The sequence below is a fragment of the Canis lupus genome, chromosome X, assembly GCF_003254725.2.
Source record: "Canis lupus dingo isolate Sandy chromosome X, ASM325472v2, whole genome shotgun sequence".
Taxonomy (NCBI): domain Eukaryota; kingdom Metazoa; phylum Chordata; class Mammalia; order Carnivora; family Canidae; genus Canis; species Canis lupus.
The window spans coordinates 60,100,925-60,120,240 of NC_064281.1; the positions used below are offsets into that span (position 1 = coordinate 60,100,925).

Below are 19,316 nucleotides of genomic sequence, written 5' to 3' on the forward strand. Positions count from 1 at the left end.
GTCCCACATCAGGTTCCCTGCATGGAGCCTGCTTCTCCTTCTGCCTGTGTCTCTGCCTCTCTCTCCCTGTGTCTCTCATGAATAAATAAATAAAATCTATTTTTAAAAAAAGCCTACAACCAACAGGAAATAGTTAATAGAAAAAGGTGCTGAACTTCAGTACAAGAGTACTGTGGTGTTTTAACTGTATGCACCTACCATGTCCCATTCCCTGGCTAGATGGCAGCCATGAAGATAGTGGCCCACATTCCTAGTGAACCAGGTGCCAAAGGTATGATGTGGATCTTATTCTTAAAGAATTGTGGTGGTATCTTTTGACCTGTTCAGTCATTATCTGGCAGACTGGGATTGGGGCTTTCTTTCACCCATCTCAGAACTTTCTCAGGAGGAGCAAGTTCCTAAGACGAACAAGATTTGTCTAAAGCATGTAAAGGCAAATATAATATCCACAGCTACCAGGGCAAGGGATAACAAGTGGGCCAGGCACTTGACAGATATAAAAGGATGGGAAGAAAGAAGCCAGATACAAATACAGAAGGGAATAAGAGCTCCAAAGAGCTTCACTGAGGGGGGCACTTGACGGGATGAGCACTAGGTGTTATACTATATGTTGGCAAATCGAACTCATATATATATGATATATATATATATATATATGTATATATATCTCCAACACATACCTAGGAATTTGGAAGGCCACACCTATGCCTAAGGCTGGACACATGCTCAGAAAAGACAAGAAAAGGCCATAAACTTTCACCTTTAGCTGACCTTTAGACTCTACCTAATCAGAAAGTGAGAGTTACAAAAGTTTTAAATGAACGAAGCACTGCAAAGTAGCCCAACACTAAGACAATCTGCAAAGAGAGAGAGTTGGGCAAAGTAGCCCAACACTAAGACAATCTGCAAAGAGAGCTGGTTTGCTTTGGTATGGGTTTTTGTTTGTTTTGGGGCTGTTTTTTACTTGTATGTATTTAAGGAAAGCTCTGTCAAAAAATGGCCAATAAGCTACCAGAACAAACACTTCAGTATCCACACATAACAAATATAGCCTTTGTGAAAATAGGTTAGAAAGTTCACTAAGCAAAAACCACAGCAAGAAGCAACAACAGACCCTGGGAATGGGGGGAAAATGTTTTCCAGAACTGCCATATTACAATATTCAAAGTATCTGTTTTCAACAAAAAAATTAGAAGTATGCAAAGAAATAAGTATGGTCTATTCCCAGGAAAAAAAAGAAAAATTAACACAACTGTTCCTGAGGAGACCCAGATGTTAGAATTAGTAGGCAAGGACTTTAAATCAACTGTTTTAAATACATTCAAAGAGCTAAAGAAACTGGCATATCTTACCAAAGAAATACAAAGAAATACAGTTTAAAGAAATAAAGTTTAAATACAAAGAAAATACGAAGAAATAAAGAAAGAAAGTTTAAAAGAAATACAAAGAAATACAGTTTAAAAAGGAACCAAATACAATTTTAGAGCTGAAAAATAAAATAGCAGCCATGAAAAATTCACTACAGAGGTTCAACAGAAGATCTGACCAAGGATAAGAATAAGTAAACTTAAAGATAACACCAATTGAGATTACCCAATATGAGAAGCAGAAAGTAAAAAAAAAAATGATGAAAAATGAACAGAGCATCAGAGACCTGTGAGATAACACATGTATAATGAGAGTAACAGAAGAGAAGATAAAGGAGCAGAAAGACTATTTAACTAATAGTCAAAGCATCCCAAATTCATGAAATACATGAATCTAAATATCCAAGGTCAATGAATTCCAAGAATGATAAATAGAGAACACAGTAAGACAAAATATAATTAAACTGTCAAAGACAAAGGAAATCTCAAAATCAGTGAGAACTGACAAGTACAATGGATTCTAATTAAGATTAACAGCTGAACACCATGGAAACCAGAAAAGTGAGATGACAAATCTAGAATGCTGGAAAAAGGGGCACCTGGGTAGCATAGTTAAGCATCTGACACTTGCCTGGTTTCGGCGCAGGTCATGACCTCAGGGTCCTGAGAATGGAGTCTGCTTAAGACTATCTCCCTCTTGAGATGCATGGGTGGCTCAGTGGTTGAGTGTCTGCCTTCAGGGTGTAATCCCAGGGTCCTGGGACTGAGTCCCACACTGGGCTCCCCACAGGGAGTATACTTCTGCCTCTGCCTATGTCTCTGCCTCTCTGTGTCTCTCATGAATAAAGAAATAAAATCTTAAAAAAAAAAGAAATGCTAAAGGGAGACCATCAGGCTCAAATGAAACACCACCACAGTGTAAAGTGGGGCTATATTATAAAATAAAGAATAATGGTAAAAGCAATCACATTGGGTAAATACAAATGCTACTTTTTTCTTTTTTTTTATTTGTAACTATTCAAACTCTTTACTTGAGTTGATAATCAAAAACATCCCAAAAAAGAAAAACTCAGGATGATTGGTGGCTTCACTAGTAAATTCCACCAAATATTTAATGAATCCCCTCTCAAATTCTTCCCAAAAACAGTAGAGGAAGGAACACTTTACTCATTCAACAAGACCAGCATTACCCTGATACCACAATCAGACAAAGACATCACACTACAGGCCAACATCCCTTATGAATATTGATACAAAAGTCCTAAACAAAATGCCAGCTAGTGGTGGAAAAATCCTAAACAGAACCTTAGTAAATAGAATTCATTAACACATCAAAGAATCATAGACCATGACCAAGTGGGATTTATCCCAGGAATGCAAAGTGTGACATGAAAATATATCAGTATAAATTACCACATAAATAGAATAAAATAAAGAGGGGAAAATCACATAATCATCTAAATTGATACAGAAAAATCATCTTACAAAATTCAACACCTAGGGCACCAGGGTGGCTCAGTTAGGCATCTGCCTTCAGCTCAGGTAGGGATCCCAGGGTCCTGGGATTGAGCCCCATGTCAGGCTCCCAGCTTGGTGGGGAGCCTGCTTCTCCCTCTCTCTCTCTGCTGTTCCCCCTACTTGTGCTCTCTGGTGCTCTATCTCTGTCAAATGGATAAACAAAATCTCTTTTAAAAAAGAAAATCCGGGATCCCTGGGTGGCGCAGCGGTTTAGCGTCTGCCTTTGGCCCAGGGCGCGATCCTGGAGACCCGGGATTGAGTCCCATGTCGGGCTCCCGGTGCATGGAGCCTGCTTCTCCCTCTGCATGTGTCTCTGCCTCTCTCTCTCTGTGTGACTATCATAAATAAAAAAAATAAAAAGAAAAAAGAAAAAAATAAAAAATAAAATCCTAAAAAAATCCACAAAAAAACTATTTAAGATAATAAATGGATTCAGCACACTTGCAGGATAAAAGATCAACACACAGAAAAGCAGTTATATTCCTAAACACTAGCAATGAACAATGCAACACTTCTCATTTACAACAGCATCAAGAAGTATACAGGAATGAATTTAATCAAAGAGGTTCAAAACTTGTACAATGAACACTACAAAACATTGCTTAAGATAAATTAAACAGGGAAACCTGGGTGACTCAGCAGTTTGGCATCTGCCTTTGGCTCAGGGCATGATTCTGGGATCTCGGATTGAGTCCCACATCGGGCTCCCTGCAGGAGGCCTGCTTCTCCCTCTGCCTATGTCTCTGCCTCTCTCACTCTCTCTGTCTCTCAAGAATAAATAAGCAAATATTTTTTAATTAATTAACAAAAAAAAAAAGAAATTAGGGACACGTGGGTGGCTCAGTGGTTGAGCATCTGCCTCTGGAGTCCTGGGATTGAGTCCCACATCGGGCACCCTGCATGGAGCCTGCCTCTCTCTTTGCCTCTCTCTCATGAATAAATAAATAAAATCTTTTAAAAAAAAAAAGAAATTAAACTATTCCAGGGACTCCTGACTGGCTCAGTCAGAAGAGCTTGCAACCCTTGATTTCAAGATCATGAGTTCAAGCCCCACATTGGGTATAGAGATTACTACAAAAAATAAATCAAAAAAAGAAATTAAACAATTCCAATTAAATGGAATATCTCATGTTCTAAAAGATTTAATATTGTTGAGAGCAATACTCCCCAAAATGATACAGATTTGATGTTATCTCTATTAAACTGCAATAGTCACTACTGCTAAAATTGGACAATCAATACTAAAACTCATATGCAAATTCAAGGGACCTCAAAGAGCTAAACCAATCTTGAAAAAAAGACAAACTTGGAATACTATCACTTTCAAAACTTGCTACAAAGCTCAAGTAATCAAAAACAGCATGGTATTGGCATAAGGATAGACATATAGACCAATGGAGGAGAACAAAAAGCCCAGAAATAAATCCATACATCTATGGTCAACTGATATCAGACAAGGATGCCAAGAATGCTTAGTGGAGAAAGATCAGTCTCCTCAACAAATTGTGCTAGGATAACTAGATATCCACATGCAAAAAAATGAAGTTGGACCCCTATATTATACCATATACAAAAATTAATTTAAGGGGCTTGTAGTTGGCTCAGTGAGGAGAGTATGTGACTCTTGATCTTGGGGTTTTGAGTTCAAGCCCCACATTGGGCATACAGATTACTTAAAAATAAAATCTTGAGGCACCCGGATGGCTCAGTCGGTTAAATATCCAACTCTTCTTAATTTTGGCTCAGGTCATGATCTCAGGGTTGTGAGATCAAGCCCCAACCACACAGGGCTCCACATTGGGCATGGAGCCTGCTTGAGATTCTCTCTCTCCCCCTGCCCCTCCCCACTCCTTCTCTAACATACATACATACATACATACATAAAATCCTTTTTAAAAATTAATTCAAATTGGATCAAAGAAAAAAAACAAAAAAATTGGATCAAAGACCTACATATGAGCTAAAACTATAAATTCTTAGAAGAAAATAGGGGAATAAATTTTCATGACTTTAGATTTCTTGGATGGCACCAAACAGTCATACAAAGAAGAAAAAAATCAATTATCTTAGACTTCATCCAAACTGAAAACTCATGCATCAAAGAACACTCACAAAAGAATAAAAAAAACAACCCAGAGAACAGGAAAAATATTCACAATTCATATTATTTCATAAGGGATTACGATCCAGAATTTTTTAAGTAGGTTCCAAGCCCAGCATGGAGCCCAATGTGGGGCTTGAACTCACATTCCTGACATCAAGACCTGAGGTAAGATCAAGAGTTGTATGCTTAACTGACTGAGCCACCCAGGCGCACCAATATCCAGAATTATTAAATGACGCCTACAACAAAAAAATAAATAAACCCAATTTAAGACTGGGCAAAAGACTTCATTTTTCCAAAGAAGATATACCAATAAACACATGAAAAGAGGCTTTACATCACTAGTCTTTAGGGAAATGCAAATAAAAACTACAATAACACTTTACACCTGTTAGTATGACTATTAAAAAAATTAAATACTTAAGTATAAATAATATACAGTGTCATCTTAGTTTCAGGTATACAACATAATGACTTAATTCTATATGTTATGCAGTGCTCACCATGGTAAGTGTAGTTATCATCTATACCAAACAATATTATTACAATCTTATTGACTATATTCTCTATGCTGTACTTTGCATCTCCATGACTTATTTATCTTATAACCAGAACTTTGTACCTTGTAATCCTCTTTATTTCTTATTTGTCAACTCATTTTTTAAAATTTTGAGTATAGTTGACAGTCAACTACATTTTTTAAATTAACTCTAACATAAACTGTATGAGCTCACTTTTCTGAAAGACAAAACAAAACAAAAAGCTTTGTTGACCAAGAATGTAGAAAAATTCTTGCTCTTATACAATGCAACTTGGAATGTAAAATAGTATGGCCACCATGGAAAACAGTTTAGTGGTTCATCAAAAGATTAAAGCTAGACTTCCACTTCTAGAAACATACCCAAAAGAACAGAAAATAGAGCCTTGAACAGATGTTTGTTCACCAATGTTGCACAATTCACAATAGCAGAGATAAAAACAACCTAAATGTCCATCATCAGATGAATGAATAGATTAACTAGATATGGTACATACATACATAATATGGAATATTATTCAGCCTTAAAAAGGAATGAAATTCTGATACATGCTCCAAAATGGATGAACATTGAGGACTTTATGCTAAATGAAATAAGCCAAACACATAAGGACAAATATTGTAGAATTCCACTTATATAGAAATATCTGGGCAGCCCTGGTGGCTCAGCGATTTGGCTCAGCGGTTTAGCGCCACGCCTTCAGCCCAGGGCGTGATCCTGGAGACCCAGGATGGAGTCCCACGTCAGGCTCCCTGCATGGAGCCTGCTTCTCCCTCCGCCCCTGTCTCTGCCTCTCTCTCTCTCTCTCTCTCTCTCTCTGTGTGTCTCTCATGAATAAATAAATAAAATCTTTAAAAAAAAAAGAAATATCTAAGATAGTTAAAATTAGAGACAGAAAGTGAAATGGTAGTTACCAGGGACACAGGGGAGAGGGGAATGCAAAGTTACTCTTTAACAAGTTGAGTTTCAGTTTGAGATGACGAAAAAGTTCTAGAGTTGGACAGATGATGCAGAATATTGGGAGATACAGGGATTCTTTGTGGGGTAAAGGAAAAATGTTCCAAAATCAGAGAGCAATGATGGTGAATATATTTAATGCGCTTAATGCCCCTGAATTGTACAATTTCAAGTGGTTAAGATACTAGATTTTGCATTTTATCTTAACTAAAAAAAAGAGATATACAAATAACAAGGACGGAAACAGTAATATTTGTCCATTACCATTCTCCCTGTGAGCATAAGAAAAATCTCTAAAATCTGTTTTAAGAGTTCATAGGCATGCAAGTGTAAGCTAACTCCATATTTGCCATATTTGTTGCCAGGAAAATATATTTCTGTGATTTATTATTTTCGTGTTATTTTTAGTCTAAAAGCACTTAAGGGGGCAGCCCGGGTGGCTCAGGGGTTTAGCGCCACCTTTGGCCTAGGGTGTGATCCTGGAGACCCGGGATCAAGTCCCGCGTCAGGCTCCCTGCATGGAATCTGCTTCTCCCTCTGCCTGTGTCTCTGCCTCTCTCTCTCTCTCTCTCTCTCTCTCTCTCTCTCTCTCTCTCTCTCTGTGACTATCATGAATAAATAAATAAAATCTTTTAAAAAAATGTCAACCTTAAAAAAAAAATGTCAACCTTCCAAAACATTTAAGAAACAAAGAAGGGGGCACCTGGGTGGCTCAGTCAGTTAAGCATCTGACTTTGGTTCAAGTCATGATCTCAGGGTCCTGGGATCAAGCACCACATCAGACCCCCTGCTCAGCAGGGAGTCTGCCTCTCCCTCTTCCTCTGTCCCTGCCCCTACTCCTTCTCTGTCTCTTCTCAAATACATAAATAAAATCTTTAAAAAAAAAGAAACAATGAATACTTCCTGAAAGCAATATTACACTATATGTTAACTAGAATTTAAATAAAAAATTGAAAAGAAAAAAAAGACACAATGGAGGACTAAGAACATTCCAGCCTTTTTTTTTTTTAACATAAAAGTAAAGAGGCACCTGGGTGGCACAGTACTTGAGCATCTGCCTTTGGCTCAGGTCATGATCCAGGGTCCTGGGATCAAGTCCCACATCAGGCTCCCTGGAAAGAGCCTGCTTCTCCCTCTGCCTGTCTCTGCCCCCTCTTTCTCTGTGTCTCTCATAAATAAAGAAATAAAATCTAAATATATATATATATCTCTATTAGAGCAAGTATACTTCTATTATATATATATAAGGTAAGGTGTAATTACATGTAAGGTCTAATTACTAAACCCTTCAACTGGGCAGCCCCGGTGGCGCAGCGGTTCGGCGCCGCCTGCAGCCTGAGGTGTGATCCTGGAGACCCGGGATCGAGTCCCACATCGGGCTCCCTGCATGGAGCCTGCTTCTCCCTCTGCCTGTGTCTCTGCCTCTCTCTCTCTCTCTGTGTGTGTCTATGAATAAATAAATAAAAAATCTTTTAAAAATTTTAAAAAATAAAAAAATAAACCCTTCAAGAAATGTTTCATCTTACCTCATACACTGATTTCTGCTTTAATAAATACAGTTCATTCCAACCATATACCACAACCCATCCTTCCCCAAAGGCACTGTTCAAAAAGCAAGAGGTGGGCAGCCCCGGTGGCACAGCAGTTTAGCGCTGCCTGCAGCCCGGGGTGTGGTCCTGGGGACCTGGGATAGAGTCCCAGGTCGGGATTCCTGCATGGAGCCTGCTTCTCCCTCTGCCTGTGTCTCTGCCTCTCTCTCGTTCTCTCTGAATGAATAAATAAATAAATCTTTTTTATAAAAAAAAGCAAGAGGCAAAGAATCTGGCAACATCAAGAAAGCAAAGCAAAATTTTATTCCTGTTGTAAGGAGTTGTAAGAAAAGGGTCTTTAAAAAAAAAAGAGAAAGAAAAGGGTCTTTAGGTGAGAACAGTGGTTCTCTTTCTCTGCAGAAAAAAAATACAATTTTAAGACATTTAGATTTTAGAGACAGAAAACAGCACCTATTTCCACAATTCATCCTTCAAGTTAGGCAGGTAACCCTAGCTCCCATCCAGAATAATCAGGTTATTGCTTAGAATTCAGATGTCAGAGACATCATGGAATACACTAATAAGTGGGTGGCAATATTTAGGAACACAAGTCATTTAATTTTTTTAATATCTATTGGAATGGGGAAGAAGGAAGAAGTTCCCAAAAGTCATCCTTTCCTGCCTTGAAATTCCTTCTTTTACCCAAGTTCATTCTACCTGATTCAAATACTAAACTACTGTGTTCTTATACCATATATCAATAGCACTCTGCTGGTACTTAGCATCTGCTACTATACTTTAAGGGGGTATGGGAGTTAAACATATGTACGTCTATATTCTCCTAAATACATTCCTTGTCTAAAGGACTACATAAATAATTAATAAATAAATAAATGCTCTTAGTATTTTCAATAATTGACATCCTTAAAAAAAATAATTAACATACTTGAGTAGACTCAGATGTCACTCCATGCTCAAAATATTCAAAGGCTTCCCATGTTCATAAAGTATGAAACTCCTAGGCATAGCATTCAAAGCTCTCTGCAAAATAATTCACACATGACTTTCCAATCATACCACAACTCAGTTCAAAGAAGGTTCCCTTTCCCCTCTTCTACTGAATTTTCTTTTACTTCTCTTATAGTAATCAATACATTCTGCTTATAGTTCCTTGTTTAAAACTCAGAATACGGGGCAGCACGGGTGGCCCAGTGGTTTAGCGCTGCCTTCAGCCCAGGGCGTGATCTTGGAGACCCAGGAACCAGTCCCATGTCAGTTTCCCTGCATGGAGCCTGCTTCTCCCTCTGCCTGTCTCTGCCTCTCTCTCTGTGTCTCTCATGAATAAATAAATAAAATATTTTAAAAAAAATAAAACTCAGAGTACTCTCTACTGTAGTATAAGCTCTTCAAAGAAGGAATTTGGTCTGGGTTCATCATTTTCCCATGTGGGAAATAACAAATTGCCTTGTACAGAGAAATAATAAATGTTTATTAAAATGGAGATAATGTCTGCTCAGGCATTCCTTAAAAGAAAAGAGTGGTGATTTGCTGAGCATTAAAAATATAACCCCGAAAAAAAAAAAAAACACAAAGCAACCCTGAAGTCATGTAGTACCCTCCAATATCTTCTCCTCAGTGTCTAAGTTGAGATATTCAATAAGCTGTATTGGATGTATTGATATAGTCAGCCTTTGAAAGAAATGTATTATTTCACATACTTAACAAATAACAAGTACGGTCACTTTAATATGAAACATTCACCCTTAAAAAAAAAAAAGAAACATTCACCCTTGATTCTCTATTTTTAGCAGACACTCAGAATACACAATGAAAATTCATAAATAGGGTGTTTTGTGGTTTTGAATTTTGGGGCTGCATGAAGATGGTGGAAAAAGGGAAAAGCAAAAAAAAAAAAAAAAGTAAGAGGTGGGCAAATTCTCTCCAATTCTATACAAATTAACCAAACCTAGCTTCAAATATCTAAGTTAAATGACAGAGAATGAGCTGATTGATAATCATATTAAAAGAAAATACAGGGGAGCGCGAGACCCGCCATTCGCTCGGCTCACGCCTTGGCCATCGCCGGAGTTGCTGCGGCCCGGGGAAGGAAGAGTAGGCCGGAGCTGGTGAGAACTCTTTTCCTGCCAAGATGTCTATTGGTGTGCCGATTAAAGTCCTTCACGAAGCCGAGGGCCACATCGTGACATGTGAGACAAACACTGGCGAGGTGTATCGTGGGAAGCTCATTGAGGCGGAAGACAACATGAACTGCCAGATGTCCAACATCACAGTCACATACAGAGATGGCCGAGTGGCACAGCTGGAGCAGGTGTACATCCGTGGCAGCAAGATCCGCTTTCTCATTTTGCCTGACATGCTGAAAAATGTACCCATGTTAAAGAGCATGAAAAACAAAAACCAAGGCTCAGGAGCTGGCCGGGGGAAAGCTGCTATTCTGAAAGCTCAAGTGGCTGCAAGAGGAAGAGGACGTGGAATGGGGCGTGGAAACATCTTCCAGAAGCGGAGATAAATTTATCTGTTGAACAGAACTTTGCTGTTATTTTTCCTTTTAGGTTATCTAAGGTTCAGAGGGGATGTATGCTTATGTATATGTTCTAGCTTTTCTTTTGACATCTTTCTCTTTAGATCAGGGGAAATGTTAAACTAAATAAATATGGTGGTGTTTTTAAAAAAAATACATTTTAAAATATAGTAAAAGCAAAGATATTGTATGCCTCCTGATAAAATGTGCTGAGAAAGACACAACATCACTTCATAGTATTTCTAGCAAAATACATGACTACAAGGAAATATCAGACAAACCCAAATTAACTACCTTATGTTCTTCAAAAATATGTAAGGGGTAAAAAAAAAAAAAAAAAACAAGGCGCAGTGCTCCAAAGAAAAGATTAAAGAGACATGACAATGAATTGCAATGCATGCTCCAGAATTAGATGCTGGGTAAGAATAAAAGAAATTTTTGTCTTTCACTAGAAAGGACATTATGAAGCAACTGGCAAAATAGAAGTAATGTCTGTAGATTAGAAACAGTATTGTATGGAGGTCCCTGGCTTAGTCTGTGAAGTATGTGAGTCTTGATCTCAGGGTTACTGAGTTAAAGCCCCAAGTTGGATATAGAGATTGCTTAAAAATAAAATCTTAGGGAACCTGGGTAGCTTAGTCAGTTAAACAGCTGCCTTCAGCTCAGATCATGATCTCGGGGTCCTGGGATCAAGCCCTGCATTGGTCTCCCTGCTCAGCAGGGAGGCTGCTTCTCCCTCTCCTTCTGCCCCTTTCCCCCACTAGTGTGCACATGTGCTTGCTCTCTTTCTCAAATAAAATCTTTTTTAAAAAAATCTTTAAAAAAATGAAATGTATCAATATTAATTTCTAATTTTGCTAACTATACTGAGGCTATGTAAGAGAATATTTCTATTTTGGGAAATACATACTGTATTAAAGTATTCAAAAAAATAATAAATAAATAAGTATGTATGTATGCATGTATGTATTCAGGGGTAAAGGAGCATGTCTGCAATTTAATCTCAAATGACTCAAAATAATATAGAAAGGGACGCCTAGGTGGCTCAGTGGTTGAGCATCTGCCTTTGGCCCAAGGCGTGATCCTAGTCCTGGGATCAAGTCCCACACTGGGCTCCCTACGGTGAGCCTGCTTCTCCCTCTGCCTATATGTCTCTTCCTCTCTCTCTGTGCATCTCACGAATAAATAAATGAAATCTTAAAAGTAATAATAATAATAATAATAATAATATAGACATAATGATAAATCAAATGTAAAAAATTACTAATTGCTGAATCTGGGTGAATGGCCTATAAGAATCTGCATACCATTTTTGCAAATTAAGTCTGAATTTATATTTTTTAACTTTTTATTTTGAAATATAGTAAGAAGAAGATGATTATCTCCTTGAAGGTAGATCAGATTCATCTCCTGAAGTTACAGTTATTAAAAACATTTTTAAAAATCATTCAATAAAATATTGCATGAGATCAATGAGACATTGAGTAGAAAGTTGTTTTAAGTAAATGTCTTTGGGGACACCTGGGTGGCTCAGCAGTTGAGCGTCTGCCTTCGGCTCAGGGCATGATCCTAGAGTCCCAGGATCGAGTCCCATATCAGGCTCCCTGCATGGAGCCTGCTTCTCCCTCTGCCTATGTCTCTGCCTCTCTCTCTCTGTCTCTCATGAATAAATAAATAAAATCTTTTTTAAAAAATACCAAATGTATTTTTATGGGAATAGGACTAATTTACTAACCAAAATGTATATTAATACAAATTTTTTTGAAGTATAATATAAGCTCCATGGGGACAAGGCTTTAATTTGTCTTGTTCATCTAAGCAGTACTTTGAGAACAGTTCTTGGCACATGACAATAGTAATCAGTAATAACTAATATTTGAGTAATCAGTATATCCCAGACACTAATCTAAGAGCTTTGTGTCCTCTGACTCATTTAAACTTCACACAGCCAAAAAAAAAAAAAAACTTCACACAACCCAAGAAATATCTGGTGAATGAATCAGTTCTTTTTGCAGGATGACAGTTACAGTCAGTTCTGAAATCACATACCACGAGTTCCTAAAAATCAACAGGTTATGCAAAATTGTGCAATAAACGCCATAGGATTCACAGGGAAAATGGGGTTAGAAGCACAACACTCAAAAAACTTCATCAGTAATACAATTTTTTTTAAGATTTTATTTATTTATTCATGAGAGATAACAGAGAAAGAGGTAGAGACATAGGCAGAGGGAGAAGCAGGCTCCTCACAGGGAGCCCAATGCAGGACTCAATCCCGGATCCCAAGATCCTGCCCTGAGCCAAAGGCAGACACTAAACCGCTGAGCCACCCAGGCGTCCCTAGTGACACAATTTTTAAAAAGATAGAAACCTAACAAAAATGACAGCACAATTTTACACAGTTTACACATGAGGAGATTAAGAAATACACAAACAACAATAAATATAGCACTTTACCTTGAAAAAGACCTGAAGTTTGCTTGTGGAAGTACATCATAAGGACTGCAGCTCATGAATTACTGTGAAATGATGGAAGGAGGGTTATCTGAAATCGGGTGGAAAACTGTAACAAAAGATGTGGATAGGAGTGGCTTATAACACAAGGGGTGCACTGAGCTAGCCAACAAATGTTTGAGGTGTGAGTTGTGTGCATGTATATGCATATATTTAATGCAGTTCAGTTCAGCTGGGTATAGTTTCCTGCATTCACCTAGGGAAAACTTTCTATAAAGGACCAGATAGTAAATATTTTAGGCTCTGTGGGCCCAGAGGTCTTTGTTGCAACTATCCAACTCTGAGATTGTAGTACAAAAGCAGCCACAGACAATATAAATAAATGGGCTTGGGTGTGTTCCAACAGAATTTTATTTACAAAAACAGGCCACTGGTTGATGGTCATAATTGGCTGATCCCTGGCCCTGCAGGCAAAATCCTGCATAAGAAAATGCAAAATTTGTCTTATGCTCAAGTTGTTCCCCAATGTATCAATCTTGTTGGAACAAAGATGCATTTTCAAAACAAACATCATAGTAGAACCATGTTTGGAATGCTATCATATAAACCAAAAATAATATAATTTAAATAAGCAAAATAACAAATCTAGTATTACATGAAAATAAATTATTTTTTATTTTGGACCTTATAAATCAATTATTTTCCAAAAGTCAACTGACCACATCAAATGACCAAAATAAGACAAATAAGGATAGACTTCAAACAATCATAGTCTATCAAAATCTGTGCATTAAATTCTACACAAGCTTTAAGAAAAGTGGAAAATAGGAGCACCTGGGTGGCTCAGTGGTTGTGTGTCTGCCTTTGGCTCAGGTCATGATCCCAGGATCCTGGGATCAAGTCTCGCATCGGGCTCCCTCCTGGGAACCTGCTTCTTCCTGTGCCTATGTCTCTGCCTCTGTGTGTCTCTCATGAATAAATAAATGAAATTTTTTAAAAAGTGGAAAATACTTTTGACAGTTCTTCTAAAATGAAATTATCAGGCTCATTTACAAAGGGCACATGTGGCTTTTATAAGATCATCAAACCACAAAGTTAACACCAGAAGATGTATAAGTTCTGGACATCTAATGTATAGCATGATGACTATAGTTAACTATACTGTATTACATACTTGAAAGTTGCTAGAGAGTAGATTTTATTTTTTTAATTTATTTTTTATTGGTGTTCAATTTACCAACATACAGAATAACCCCCAGTGCCCGTTACCCATTCACTCCCACCCCCCCGCCCTCCTCCCCTTCTACCACCCCTAGTTCGTTTCCCAGAGTTAGCAGCAGTCTTTACGTTCTGTCTCCCTTTCTGATATTTCCCACACATTTCTTCTCCCTTCCCTTATATTCCCTTTCACTATTATTTATATTCCCCAAATGAATGAAAACATATAATGTTTGTCCTTCTCGGACTGACTTACTTCACTCAGTGAGAGTAGATTTTAAATATTCTCACCATAAAAAAAAATGGTTATGAGGTAAGGAATGTGTTAACTAACCTTATTGTGATAAACATTTCAAAATATATACATGTATCAAATCATCATGTTGCATACCTTAAGCTTACATAATTTTGTATGCCAATTATATATCAATAAAGCTGGGGGAAAATATACTAATTGCACAATAATTACACAATATTTGCCCAGGAATTGAGTTAAAAATTTTAAGTTGACCTGCTTCCAAAGAGAAAACACTAATATATACAACAATCCTTTGCTCAAGCTGCTCTATCTCACATCTAGAATCTCCCCCAGGATTCTTTGTCAAAACCCATCCTACAAGGGCCAGATTCAATACTTTCTCTATAAAGCCCTCCCTGGACTCCCATCAGAAATATCCTCTTACTCTGAATTTAGTTTTTACCTACTATATCATTTATCACTTTATATTCTGCTTCAAAATTATTTGTGTACATGTCTAATTTCCTCTGCTATATGGAAAATAAGACTAATCTTCAGCCATACTAATCCCTCTCCCTGGGCAGCTCTTTTTCGAAACAGCCAACCCTTCACTGCTAACTCCATCTTCAAGATCCAAAATCCTCTGTAAAACTTTCCTAGACATCCCCAAAATTAGGCTTTCTTTCATTTCTGATACCCAGTAAAATCAATATACTTCCACTTTAGCACTGTTTTTTTACCTGCTTATTTACCTAGTATCTCCCTCTAGATTTAAGAATGCCATAAGAAGGTGGGAATTTGGGATCCCTGGGTGGCGCAGCGGTTTGGCGCCTGCCTTTGGCCCAGGGCGCGATCCTGGAGACCCGGGATCAAATCCCACGTCGGGCTCCCAGTGCATGGAGCCTGCTTCTCCCTCTGCCTGTGTCTCTGCCTCTCTCTCTCTCTCTCTGTGTGTGTGTGACTATCGTAAATTAAAAAATAAAAATAAAAATAAAGGATAAAAAAAAAGGTGGGAATTTTCCTATTAAACTTTGCATACCCTAGCACAGTGCTGGCCCCTAGTTGATACTCAAGTATTTGATCAACTAATAACACATTCTCCCAAAATATTAAGTATAGGATATAAATACATGAACATCACTGCCATTCCAATAATTTCTTAAGCAAATATTGTACAGAACAGTTAACAAGAAAGCTGGACTATAGATACCAAGACAAAACTGAAAGACACAGATGCTTGGGTGGCTCCCTGCATGGAGCCTGCTTCTCCTTCTGCCTATGCCTCTGCCTATGCCTCTGCCTCTAATGAATAAATAAATAAAAATCTTTAAAAAAAAACCTGAAAGACAAAGTCTCAAGACACAGGATCTGAAAATAGTGGCTATAGCGCACAATTCAAAGAATCTTTTCCCAGGGCAAAAAGCACAATTGGCCAGAATAAAGGTCTTTTCAGTAGTAGGTGCCTGGACGGTACAGCCAGTTGAGCATCCAACTCTTGGTTTCAGCTCAGGCTGTGATCTCAGGATTGTGAGATCAAGCCCCACAAGCTCCACCTGAGACTCCCTCCCTCTCACTCTGTCCCTCCTCCCCCATGCTCTCTAAAATAAGTAAATAAATCTTTAAACAAAAGGGGCAGGGGCTCCTGGGTGGCTCAGTGGTTGAGCATCTCCCTTCAGCTCAGGTCATGATCCCGGGGTCCTGGATGGAGTTCTGTATCAGGCTCCCGATGGGGAGCCTGCTTCTCCCTCCGTGCCTCTCCCTCTGTGTCTCTCATGAATAAATAAATGAAATCCTTAAAAAGAAAAGAAAAAGGGCAGGAATATAATATACTGGATATAATATTTCAAAATAGAACATATTCTGAGCCACAATTTTTTTTTAAGATTTTATTTTATTTAATCATGAGAGATACAGAGCAGGAGAGAGAGAAGCAGAGACACAGGCAGAGGGAGAAGCAGGCTCCATGCAGGGAGCCCGATGTGGGACTCGATCCCGGATCTCCAAGATCAAGCCCTGGGCTGCAGGCAGCGCTAAACCGCTGCACCACCCAAGCTGCACCTGAGCCACAATTATTAACAAACTTCTCAGCAAAAACTGTTTTGTTTCCAGTATTTGCACAAATATTTGCACATGATACTATGACAGAATATATCAGCAACAAAAGGCCTGTATCCTTACGATGGAAATTTTAGGACAAAAAAAAAAAAAAATGCGTATGTGGCTAAAGAAACTTCCCTTCATCTGGGATCCCTGGGTGGCGCAGCGGTTTGGCGCCTGCCTTTGGCCCAGGGCACGATCCTGGAGACCCGGGATCGAATCCCACGTCGGGCTCCCGGTGCATGGAGCCTGCTTCTCCCTCTGCCTGTGTCTCTGCCTCTCTCTCTCTCTCTCTCTCTGTGACTATCATAAAATAAATTTAAAAAAAATTTAAAAAAAAAGAAACTTCCCTTCATCAATACCCTTCTTCCTACCTCCCAAAGTAAAATAAAAAGTGATCAACATTCGCATAAGCAGACTACTTTTTATTTTTTTTTAATTCCATGCCCAACATGGGGCTCAAACACAACCCTGAGATCAAGACTGATGTGCTCTACTGACTGAGCCAGCCAGGTGCCCCCATTTTTTTTAAGTAACCTTATAGAACATCTAGTACAGGTTCATTGTGTAAATGACAAAGCTGAAGCCTGGAAAGGGTAAATTTGTCCAAGGTTCTACCATCAGTTAAGCAACAGAGCTATACCTAGAAAACCCAGGTTGGGCTCAGAGTTCAGTGTTCATTCCTCTACACGAGTAGTTCTGAAACTTTTAATCTCAGGACTTCTTTACACTCTTAAAACAGTTAAAAATTAGCAAAGACCACAAAGAGCTTTAGTTTATTGCCTTTTAGGAACCACTGTTATAACCATGTTCCTCCTTCCTCTACAACTGCAAGCTTTATCAATATCAAACTTACTCCCATTTTACACATGGAGAAATGGAGAATAAATATCTCCCATGTCAACTATCAAGCCAATCATAAGATAAACGTTAGCATACAGGTACAGAGAAATCTTAAATGCTCCTTTTACTGTCGTAATATATTCAACATTCCTAAAAGAAGATCTAAACATCATTTTCCAATGGCTTAAACCATTTGAATGGTTTTTGCCAATGTTCAAGAGAACATTCAAGTTCTGGAGCAAAGGACTTCATGTAAACCCAGGAACTGTCTGATACAATCCATAAATTTATTCAGACTCCAAAAGTGAAACAGACACATAAATACACACTATTTCTTGCACAAAAAATTATTTCATACACCTGCTTCTACACAGAAATTCCTGTAAGTACTACATTAATCTCTCTAGAAATACATTATATAACTGAAAGCTTATGGTCAACTAATACCAAAGGTTGCCAATAATGAGAATTGGCATGATCAAAATTAAAGTCACAAACATCTTTCTTTTCACCCAATCAGCAACATAACCAAACAACTGGTATTTAAATGCTTTCAAAACCTTTATAAAAACTGCATGTACTCCCCCTCCACAGCCTGGCTTTAATACTTTCCACTTAGTAGGAATGCAAATATTTCACAGATAACATTTTTCAAAATTTCACAATTAGGTTAGTATGCAATGATTGTGAATTACTAACCTAACAGATATTTTCTAAAACATTTTCCCAGCATCTCTCCATTTAGATAACTTCTGCCTTTTAAAATTTAAGCCTAGGGATCCCTGGGTGGCACAGCGGTTTAGCGCCTGCCTTTGGCCCAGGGCGCGATCCTGGAGACCCGGGATCAAATCCCACGTCAGGCTCCCGGTGCATGGAGCCTGCTTCTCCCTCTGCCCCTCTCTCTCTCTCTCTGTGACTATCATAAATAAATAAAAATTTAAAAAAATAATAAAAAAATAAAATTTAAGCCTATAAAAAATATAAAATAAAATAAAATAAAATTTAAGCCTTTGGGGTGCCTGACTGGCTCGGTTGGTGGAACATGTGACTCTTTATCTCAGGGTTGTGAGTTCAAGCCCCACATTGGGCACAGACTTTACTTAAAAATGAATAAATTAATTAAAAAATAAAATAGGGGCAGCATGGGTGGCTCAGCGGATTGGCGCCGCCTTTGGCCCAGGGTCCTGGAGACCCGGGATCGAGTCCCATGTTGGGCTCCCTGCAGGGAGCCTGCTTCTCTCTCTGCCTGTGTCTCTGCCTCTCTCTCTCTCTCTCATGAATGAATGAATGAATAAATAAAAATATTTATAAATAAATAAATAAAATTTAAGACCAATTACAAGTTATACTGCTTTCAGCTTTTCAAATAATCAGCTGCCATAAGGATTAGAATGACAAGTTCTGGGATGCTTGGGTGGCTTAGTCAGTTAAGTGTCTGCCTTTGGCTCAGGTCACTATCCTGAGGTCCTGGGATGAAGTCTGCATTGGGCTCCCTGCTTAGTGGGGAATCTGCTTCTCCCTCTCCCTCTGCCACCCCCACGCTTGTGTGCTCTATCTCAAATAAAATCATAAAAAAAGAATGTCAAGTCCCCTCAAATCTCTGACCTTCATACAAAAATGAAGTTTATCTGTCAATAATAAGCTCATCTTTCATAATGACAAATATTTCAAGCCAATCTTATTTAAAATAAAATACACAGGGACACCTGGGTGGCTCAGCAGTTGAGCATCTGCCTTCGGCTCAGGGCATGATCCCGGGGTCCTAGGATCGAGTCCCACATCGGGCTCCCTGCATGGAGCCTGCTTCTCCCTCTACCTATGTCTCTGCCTCTATCTCATTAATAAATAAATAAATCTTTAAAAAAATAAAATACATAACTCTTTAAAAACATAAATAAATAATAATAAAA

The 19,316-nt window shown here is 38.4% G+C and overlaps 2 protein-coding genes across 13 annotated transcripts in view; one reads left to right on the forward strand and one right to left on the reverse strand.

Annotated features, from left to right (window-relative positions):
• ATRX (ATRX chromatin remodeler) overlaps nt 1-19,316 on the reverse strand; it is a 333,614-nt gene that overhangs the window by 311,354 nt on the left and 2,944 nt on the right. For 7 of the 12 annotated variants that reach the window (XM_049107204.1, XM_035712170.2, XM_049107203.1 and 4 more), the window contains exon 2: nt 13,014-13,075. The exons of the other annotated variants lie outside the window; for them this stretch is intronic. In XM_049107204.1, coding sequence (XP_048963161.1) covers nt 13,014-13,069 — 56 coding nt within the window. In that variant the 5' untranslated portion in view covers nt 13,070-13,075. The remainder of the gene's footprint in view (nt 1-13,013; nt 13,076-19,316) is intronic. 12 annotated transcript variants of the gene reach the window in all.
• LOC112671883 (small nuclear ribonucleoprotein Sm D3-like) lies at nt 7,661-10,710 on the forward strand. The gene has a single exon (XM_049107210.1). It carries the CDS (start codon nt 10,164-10,166, stop codon nt 10,542-10,544), a length of 381 nt encoding a protein of 126 aa, XP_048963167.1. The 5' UTR covers nt 7,661-10,163; the 3' UTR covers nt 10,545-10,710.